General features: G+C 40.3%; 1 protein-coding gene across 1 annotated transcript in view; it reads right to left on the reverse strand.

Annotated features, from left to right (window-relative positions):
* DCAF13 (DDB1 and CUL4 associated factor 13) overlaps positions 1 to 10493 on the reverse strand; it is a 41249-nt gene that overhangs the window by 29210 nt on the left and 1546 nt on the right. Inside the window, exons 2-5 of the mRNA XM_045006072.1 lie at positions 6440 to 6639; positions 3091 to 3198; positions 2282 to 2371; positions 191 to 346 (exon numbers count right to left, since the gene is read on the reverse strand). Of these exons, the coding sequence (XP_044862007.1) occupies positions 191 to 346; positions 2282 to 2371; positions 3091 to 3198; positions 6440 to 6639 (554 nt within the window). The remainder of the gene's footprint in view (positions 1 to 190; positions 347 to 2281; positions 2372 to 3090; positions 3199 to 6439; positions 6640 to 10493) is intronic.

Consider the following 10493-nt stretch of genomic DNA (forward strand, 5'->3'; position numbering starts at 1 on the left):
AAGCAACATCACCACTTTAAATCAAATTTTTAAAAAAGCTATAACAGGTATTAAAAGTACTGTTTTGGAAATTTATAGTTGCAACAAACAGTTGGAGAGTTTCATATGAATCTCTGAATGTTAATATGATTTAATCCTCGTACTGATCAAATAAAATATTGACATATAGTATGTATAAAGAACACATTACCTCAATTGGATTAAATTTAACGCTGCTGATGCTATCAACACCCCATGTCAAAGAGCATATGGGACTGTTCCTTTGTTCATCCCAGATGTCTACTTGATGCCCACAAGTTGCAAATACAGCTTCCTTCCAATGGTGATCAATGCCTGTGTACACTGTCTTTAAAGGCAAAAAAATTCGTTACAGGAATGATCAATTCCACTTTGTATAACAAGTTTTTCAAGTTGTTACATTATTTAAATTACTGATGACCAAATTGTCATCCCCTGCTGAGCAGTTAACATGTTGTAGTCTTTTACATTTAGCTATTTTAAGAATATCGTAGCCTTTAATTTTCTATTTAATTTTCAAAGTTCTTCTTTGTAAACTTTCATTGATTATATTTATAGTGAAACCTATATTGTGGTCACCAGTCTGACTGAACATTTTAATTTGAAGTACAATATATTAAAAAGTGTGGTAATATAACCTACACACAAAAAAAAGAAACCCTTAAAAATGTTTAATATATTTCCAGAGGCAGTCAAATAGGTCCCATGTTACACAAAAGTGTATAGCTGAATCTTGTTAGCAATTTTCCTTATGGCTGTACCCATAATTCATTTTAAAATCTCTCTTTAGCTCACATACAAAGATAACCCACCAAAACATGTGCACTGTGGTAGAGGATGTCATAAAAACCATTTTTTTTTTTTGCATCTCATGGCTGCAGGCCAGAAGGAATCACATCATATATTCTGATCTCTTATATAATGACCTATGATAATTTCACCCAGTTAACCCAATATTGAGCCCAATAACTTCCATCTAACTAAAGAATAACTTGTATTTGACTAAGACATCCAGTCAATAAAATGACATCAAGAGATGGAGAATCCACCACTTGCATAGGTAGTTTGTTCTAATGGTTAACCATCTTCACAGTTAAAAATCTGTCCTAATTCGAATTTCTCTGGCTTCAGTTTACACCCACCAGTTCTTGCTATGCCTCTTTCTGTTAGAATAAAGATCCCTTTAGTACCGGTATTTTCTCCCCATGAAGGTACTTATACACTGTATTCAAGTAATCTCTCAATCTTTTAGATAAGCCAAACAGATGGAGCACTTTAAGGGCTTGTCTTCACAGTAATGTTAACTAGAGATATAACTCAAGAGTCGCCTCTAACCTAACTCCCCTCCACACATACATAAGAAGGGCCATACTTGGTCAGGCCAAAGGTCCATCTAGCCCAGTATCCTGTCTTCCAACAGTGGCCAGTGCCAGGTGCCCCATAGGGAATGAAGAGAACATGCAATCTTCAAGTGATCCATCCCATTGCTCATTCCCAGCTTCTGGCAAACAGAATGGACCTATGAATGTATCTAGTTCTTTTTTGAACTCTGTTATGGTATTGGCCTTCATAACATCCTCTGGCAAGGAGTTCCACAGGTTGACTGTGTTTCGAGTGAAGAAATACTTCCTTTTATTTGTTTTAAACCTGTTGCCTATTAATTTCATTTGGTGACCCCCTAGTTCTTGCGTTATGAGAAGTAGTAAATAACACTTCCTTATCTACTTTCTCTACACCAGTCATGACTTTATAGACCTCAATCATGTCTCCCCTTAACCATCTCTTTTCCAAGCTGAAAAATCCCAGTTTTATTACTCTCGCCTCATACGGAAGCTGTTCCATACCCCCAATTGCTGTTTAATTTATTAATTTGTTCCAAAACCTCCTCTAATGATACCTCAATCTGGGACAATTCCTCAGATCTGTCACCTAAAAAGAATGGCTCAGGTTTGGGAATATCCCTCACATCTTCAGCCATGAAGACCGATACAAAGAATTCATTTAGTTTCTCCACAATGGCCATATCCTCCTTGAGTGCTATTTTAGCACCTCGATCGTCCAGTGGCCCCACTGGTTGTTTAGCAGGCTTCCTGCTATAACTTTTTGAGTCTTTGAAAAAATATAAAACATTCCCAGGAGAAAATGCAGAAATGTAAATCCCAGACCCACAATCAATCAGCTTCCGCCCCACTAGTCGATGCTTAAGTAACCTAAGTAGTAACAAGAAAATAGAAGTGTGAACCCAAAACTAAACTTTTTATACCTTTCCAAGAATTGTATGCAGTGGTTCTTCTTCTCCCCCATATCCCGGGCCTTCCATTTTCCAGTGCTTCACAGTTTTATCATCACCAACCTAGAAGTATTGGAGAAAATGTATTCAGCTAGCTCTTTCAGTATTTAACATACATTTATTCTATTTACAAGATTCAAGCTCCTATGTTATGGTACCCGAACCATTTTTTTTCCTCCTCATGACACTTATCTAGTGTCTACTTCAGAGCAGTGGATACACGTTCCATTGTCAGTAAATGGACATACAAGATTTTTGTTAACAAGAGGACCCATCAACTCATTCTGTTCTCCCTACATCATTCTTTTCACTGTTAGATGTTAGTCCTGTTTTCATTTGAACACCAAACACTGATATTTTATCACAGGCAGTTTATGTGCACTTGAACCCATTATACTTGATATAAAGTGACAATGAAAAGATGTTTTACTGACAGAACTTTGACTTTAATTACTCATCTGAAACCATCTTGAATCATAGTAACTATTCACGTCTTTCAATTAACACAGTTTACCATCAAAACCAGTAAAATAACATACTCAAATTAATTGAGTTGCCCTTATTAAATGGAGAACACCAGAAAATTGCTAGTCTTGGTTAACAAGAAACAGAAAAGGCTAGGTTTGCAATATAAATGGAGTTTAGTGGACATTATTCCTAAATACTACTGACATTTTAAACATTCTACCATAGGAGAAGCTCATCAAATGATTACAATAAGTTTCTGATTGGAAAATCAATGTGGAAGTACACTCTATACGTCATACCAACATTATACTTACGGTGAAGAAAGAGGTACCACAAAAGCGGGTACATATCCCTCGTACAAAGCCCTCATGCGCTTGTAAAGTACGGATGCATTCTCGTTTGGTCAAGTTCCAAATTTTAACCTGTTAAAAGCATACCAAAACATTTTTCCATTTAGTAGTTTTCTAGCTATAAGATGTCATGAAAAGTCAGGTCAAATGGCACCATCAGTCTGAAATCTAGCTAGTTTTAGACAATGCATTCCAATGAGTTTGAAACAAACTTTCCCCTGAATATCCATGTCTATTTTTTGTGGGCTTACAATCACATTTCCTTTATATTTTTTAAAAAATTCTTTATTGAAGTGAGTGTCACTGCTACCACTAGCAAGAATTCAATTTTACAAACCCAATACTAGAAGCTGCTCCACGTGAGTACACCTGCTTGCAAGATAGGGACCATAGAAAGTGCAGTGTAAGGATTTACTGTATAGCATTGTTCCTATCCAAGAGTTCATGATATTTTAAAAAAGTTGTAATATCTCACTGTCCACAAACAAGATTTTAGAAATTTCACTGTGAGCCACCAATGATCTAGCTCCTTATATAGCCACACTTCAACACAGTAGTTGTAACTTATGGAATTCAGGTACCGTTGGCACTTTTCCACTGCCTTCGGATACATAAAATTACACAAAAGAAGAGAATATAAAGAAAATTTGTTTCTGAGAAAAAGTAGAGACAGCTTATAAAATGAGAAAACTAAGAATAATTTTTGGATCCAATGCAAAAATTTCATTTCATTTAAAATGTTCTTTCACAGCTTATTGGGAAACAACAATACTTTTGCACTTGTACAGTTTCATAGTGAACATATTAAGTCAGCATTTTCTGATTACATCTCCAATATCTCTATCTCTAATAAATATTTCTGTTTCAGACTTTTTCAGAATCCAACTGAAATGAATAATAAAAATGTACTTTGATTTTATATATTTTATTGTGTGTTAATGAGCAAGACCTCTTCCATTCTACAATGTTGAGTCCTGAAATGTTTCCTATACATTTATTCCCATGGTTCCAATTCATTTCCCTCCCCTTTTTCTATAATTTGTTCCCCGATAATTGTGTATATAATACCCACAAATAGTGGAAAATGAATGACCATCAAAGGAAACAATTACAACACTGTGCACAAAGTAAATCAAGTGGGGTGGGATGGAAAATGAGGTGTTTATTCTGTAATTGTTTCTAATTATCACAGTAGTCTTATTTGCTACCTATAACAATACAAAAATAGACAGTCATATTTAAGATTTGTGCTACACGAACAGTAATGGATAGATTGCCTGCTCTATGCAGAAGCTTAAAAATGACAGCTGTGAACAAAGGCACAGGACAAAAATACAGAAGTCAAATTCTACCAGGGAAAATTGAAAGAAACTCTGGCAAGTCAAGTGTAAAAGTATAATTAGGCAGGCCAAAAAAGAACAAATACGAAATTGCAGAGCTAACTGTGGCATGTAACCTATCACTTAAATCAGCCTCTGTACCAGATGACAGGAGGATAGCTAATGTAATGTCAATTTTTAAAAAAGGCTACAGAGGCGACCCTGGTAATTACAGGCCAGTAAACCTAACTTCATTACCAGGCAAAGTGATTGAGTCTATGGTAAAGAACAGAATAATCACACACAGAGATAAACACAATATGTTGGGGAAGAGTCAATACAGCTTTTAAGTATCAGAGGGGTAGCCGTGTTAGTCTGGTTCTGTAGAAGCAGCAAAGAATCCTGTGGCACCTTATAGACTGACAGACGTTTTGCAGCATGAGCTTTCGTGGGTGAATACCCACTTCTTCGGATGCAAGTCTGCTTGCATCCGAAGAAGTGGGTATTCACCCACGAAAGCTCATGCTGCAAAACGTCTGTCAGTCTATAAGGTGCCACAGGATTCTTTGCTGCTAATACAGCTTTTGTAAAGGGAAATCATGCCTCAATCAATTAGAATTTTCAAAGGAGGTCAATTAACATGTGGACAAGGATGATCCAATCAATACAGTGTGCTTGGACTTTCAAAAAGATTTTGACAAGGTCCCTCACCAAAGGCTCTTAAGCAAAGTAAGCGGTCATGAGATATGCAGGAAGATCCTGTCATGGATCAATAATTGTTTAAAAGATAAGGAACGAAGGGTGGGAATAAATGGTCAGTTTTCAAAGTGGAAAGAGGTAAACAGCAGGATCCCCCAAGGATCTGGCCTGGGATCAGTGTTGTCCAATATATTCATAAATGATCTGGAAAAAGGGGTAAACAGTGAGGTGGCAAAATTTGCAGATAATACAAAACTACTCAAGATAGTTAAGTCGCAAGTAGACTGCCAAGAGCTATAAAAGGATCTCACAAAACTGGGTGACTGGGCAACAAAATGGCAGATGAAATTCAATGCTGATAAATGCAAAGTAATGCACATTGGAAAATATAATTCCAGCTATTCATACAAAATGATGGGGTCTAAATTAGCAGTGTACCGCTCAAAAAGAGATCTTGGAGTCATTGTGGATAGTTCTCTAAACATCCACTCAATGTGCAGAGACAGTGAAAAAAGCTAACAGAATGTTAGGAATCAGTAGGAAAGGGACAGATAAGACAGTAAATATCATAATGCCATTATATAAATCCATGGTACGCCCACACCTGGAACACAGTGTGCAGTTCTGGTTGCCCCATCTCAAAAGAGATATGAGAAATAGAAAAGGTACAGAAAGGGGTACAAAAACAATTAGGGGTACGGAACAGCTTCCAAATGAGGAGAGATTAAAAAGACTGGGAATGTTCAGTTTAGAAAAAAGAGATGACGTAGGCAGGATATGGTAGAAGTCTACACACCAGACATGATTTTGGAGTAAGCAAGTAAGGAAGTGTTATTCGCTTTTTCACATAACACAAGAACCAGGGGTCACTCAATTAAACAGGTTTAAAACAAACAAAAGTACTTCTTCGCACAACACACAGTCAACCTGTGGGACTTGTTGCCAGAGGATGTTGTGAGGGCCAAAGATATAACTAGGTTAAAAAAAGAAGTAGACAAGTTCATGCCAGGTCCATCAATGGGTATTAGTCAGAATGGTCGGGGAGGAAACCCCATACTCTGGGTATCCCTAAACTTCTGACTGACCGAAGCTGGGACTAAACAACAGGGGATGGATCATTTTTTAATGCCCTGTTCTGTACATTCCTCTGAAGCATCTGGCACTGCCACGGTTGGAAGACAGGATACCGGGCTAGATGGACCACTGGTCTGACCCAGTATGGCCATTCTTATGTACAAAATATTAAAAAAAAAAAGTTTATTCAGTTTTTGGTTTTTTTTTGCAAATTCACTTACCTCTCCATCACAGGCCCCAGAAAATACTGTAGATAAACTCTGTGGATGCTTAGCCATACAATTAACTCCATCCCTGTGACCATCCAGTGAAGCAAGAAAAGGTTTTGCAAACACGCGTTCTAATTTTGTTGCATTCAGGGCTCGCATATACTCTCGTGGAACCTCAAACGGATGCAATGCAGGATCATAGTTTCTTGGAACTGGAATAAGATGGATAATCGTAAGAACCCATGACATCCTCTGTGGTGCAAGTTAGGTTGAATTAAGATAAAGTCCCCTTTGATTTTCCCTACCATTCTGGAAACAATACATTTTCCTGCAACGCTGGAATTTCTGTCACGTTGATAACTGCAAAGTGACCTGTAGGATCACCTGCTACTGAAATGTTTAAGTTTAGAGTTAGTCCTACTAGCTTTTTTTAAATTAAGAAGTTAAAAGGACAGTGTCAAGTAATGTTTACTTTTACATTAGACTTCTAGCTATCAACATTTGTCTTATATTTCAAAAAGAGCTGAAATTCAAATGCCCATAATTTAACTAAACATTGGATTTATGCTAGTCATGTGAGCAGGCTAGGAACTGAAAGTTAAAAGGCTCTTGATTGTCAAGAGACATTACCTGCTCAAAAAAACAAAAACAAAGCCAGTATTGAGAATACCAATGGACAAGGATATTTTGTAATTATTTTGTTTCTTCCACGCTGTTGTGGTTTTCAGTTCTTCCCTTCCCACCCACAAGAATAAGGGATTAATAATTTTCATGCTATCTGCAGCAAGAACTAAGTGTCATGTGTTGTTAATACACACACACACACACACACACACACACACACACACACCTCTAGCCATATAAAGGCTAGTTGTGGTTCTAAATACCTATGACTATGCCTACACTACAGCCGGGATCGACGCTTTGAGATCGATCCACAGGTGGTTGATTTAGTGGGTCTAGTGAAGACCCGCCAGATCAACAACAGACCGCAGATCGCTTTCCAGTCGACCCCTGTACTCTACCCCCAACAAGAAGAGTAAGGTAAGTCGATGGGAGAGACCCCGTGGTAACTTGACCTAACGTATGTCAACTCCAGCTACATTATTCACGTAGCTGGAGGTGCATAGCATAGGTCAACTTACGGTAGTGTAGTGTAGACATAGCCTATGAGACCTCGTCTTCTGCACAACCAAAATAGCCTCTGGTCTAGTTGAGGTAGGAGACCATGAGTTCTACCCCCACCTCTTCCAAAGAACCACAATATTTCCCTGCATTTCGTAACACTTATTACTGAGCAAGGTACCATATCCCTACATTATGAGACTTAGTTTCTTCCTTACCCTATTATACAAATGAGATAACTGAGGGGCAAAGAGTTTGCATACATTCATATCTGACAAAGCTGGGAAAAATCATACAAATAGAATATAAAGTGGAAGACCCAAATCTCATCCACTAGACCAGTTATTTTCAACCAGGGGTCCGGGGCCCCCTGGGGGTCCACGAGCAGGTTTCTGCGGTCTGCCAAGCAGGACCTGTATTAGACTCGCTGGGGCCCAGGGCAGAAAGCCCTGCCATGTAGGGCTGAAGCCCTGGGCCCTGCCACCTGGGGGTGAAGCAGAAGCCCAGGATAGAAGGAGGGATAGCTCAGTGGTTTGAGCATTGGCCTACTAAACCCAGGGTTGTGAGTTCAATCCTTGAGGAGGCCACTTAGGGATCTGGGGCAAAAATTGGTCCTGCTAGTGAAGGCAGGGGGCTGGACTCAATGACCTTTCGAGGTCCCTTCCAGTTCTAGGAGATTGGTATATCTCCAATTATTACCTTTTTTATTACCTTTAACTTAGCTTCACGTGGCATCCTTTGGTGTGGGGTTCTGGGCAACTGCCCTCCTTGCTACTCCTTAATGACTTTTATATTACTCCGAGGGCATTTTGTGCCAAAAAATTACAAATTCTGCACACAATATTTTAAAATTCTGCAAATTTTGTCAAATAAATGCAGAGGGCTCCAGCATGGAATTAGGGAGCACAGGCCACTGGCTGCACAGAGGTGGGAGATCACTGTGCAGCTCCCCCAGGACACTGACTCAGTAGTGAGGCTACACCTCATTATATTACCACCTAACCTGACACAGCGTAAGAACCGGGCCAGCCCCAGAACACCTCAGGGTCCTGCCCCTCTGTGCCAGGTGCGCGCAGGCAGGCTCAGCAAGTGTGAAAGGGCTTAGTGTGGGGGGAATCTAGGTGTGAGTTAAGAGGGTTGTGTGTGGGGCAATCTGTGTGTGGGTGGCTCAGTGGGGGAGCGAGCTGAATGCACAGGGGTTTGTTGGGGGGTTCTGGGTGCAACAATAATGGGATTCTGCAGGGGGGTCCAGGTGCAGCTGGTCAGGGCTCGGTAGGGTGTGGATCCAGGTACAGGTGCCTTGTCAGGGTGGTCCAGGTGCAGTGGAAGTGAAGCTCATCAGGGAGGTTCTGTGGGGGGGGGAGTTAGGCTTGGCAGGAGAGTCTGGATGCATGGTGGTTGGGCGGATAGGAGAGCAGCTCCCTGTACAGTGATCCCTCCCCCTGCAGCTGAGGAGTGATGGCTGCAGGAAGTGCAGGGGGGTGGAGTTGCAGAGCTTCCTACAGCCGGGGGAGAAATTGGGGGTGGGTCTGACACAGCCCTGAGTGCCACGCAGGGGAAAAGGAAGTCCGATCCTCCTCAGCCCAGGCAGGACTAGCAACTGAGATTGGTGCTGGGTAGGCGCCACCAGCTGGGTCTTCCCCAGTCCTGTCCCCTGCCCCACAGTGATTAACTTCTCTGTCTGCTGCCCTGGGCACCCAAAATAATACTGCTGGGGAGGGTCACATGACCGCTCTTGCAGCTTGCCTTTCCTTCCCCCATCAGAAAGTCATTTTTCTGCGGGGAAGCAAAGAAACCTGTGGGGACAAATTCTGCGCATGCACAGTGGTGACGAATTCCCACAGGAGTATTACATGCAGAAAACCAGTTGTGGCGGCACAGGTGGGCAATGGAGTTTTTATAGCATGTTGGCAGGGCCTCAGAAATAAAAAGGTTTAGAACCCCTACATTAGACCACGTTCACAGCGTCTCTCAAAAAGAATGTGTCAAATCTGACCAGGACGAGACTGTCTGTAATATGGTAATATTCTGACACACCCATCTTTACTAGATGCCATTGGATCCACAGATGAACAAGCGCTACATAAGGGCAAAACATCACTGAAAAATAAGTAGCAGGCTGGAGTCATAACTCCCAGACCCTTCCTTTAACCTCAGGGTAGCCAATTATTTTTTGTCAATGTCCAAATTTCTCAGTCAAGGTATAGTCAAGGTCCAGACTCCAGAGAAAAATAGTAATAAATAATAAGTAAATGAAAAGATTTCAGGGTCCATTCAAAACATCTGGTGGTCCAGATTTGGCCTGTGGGCCGCCTATTGAATACCTCATCTAGATCATGATCCATATCAAGAGTCAGAAACAGAACCCTGCATTCCCAATTCCCAATACATTATTGGGGCATGTCCTTATATAGAAAGAGGCAGTCCTTTTCTTATTGTGTAATGCAGAACATTATACACCTGTCTAGAAAAATAAATGCACAAGATGAAAACTCAGCCTGGGAAATTTCATAGAAAAATATATCCCTACACTAAAAGAATACTGATGCTGCAAAGCGAAGCATTCAACTGTTCAGAAATGTCAAAGTTAAGCTAGTATACACATCCTTAATTCTGATATCTTATTCACTAGCATTATGATACCATGATCACAACTATTTTTTCCATAAGACCCCTGACTCATTCAGAACACAGTTTCAGTGGTGAATGAGTTCTTGTTGGGAGTAAGTTGAACGATGGATTGTGGCACAGACTGCAGAAAGGGAATGTAGTGTGTTCTGGTGAAGGTACTTGGGCAGGACCCAGTAGAACCAGTTTCTAATCCAGGCTTTGACACAGACTTTCTATGCCATGGTAAGGAAATTACTTAAACCAGACTTTGCAGAGGAGAACACTAATTTTATGTTCCTCAACTTCTGAGTATCCAATCTGAAACATCAAG

Source organism: Mauremys mutica, chromosome 2, assembly GCF_020497125.1.
Source record: "Mauremys mutica isolate MM-2020 ecotype Southern chromosome 2, ASM2049712v1, whole genome shotgun sequence".
Taxonomy (NCBI): domain Eukaryota; kingdom Metazoa; phylum Chordata; order Testudines; family Geoemydidae; genus Mauremys; species Mauremys mutica.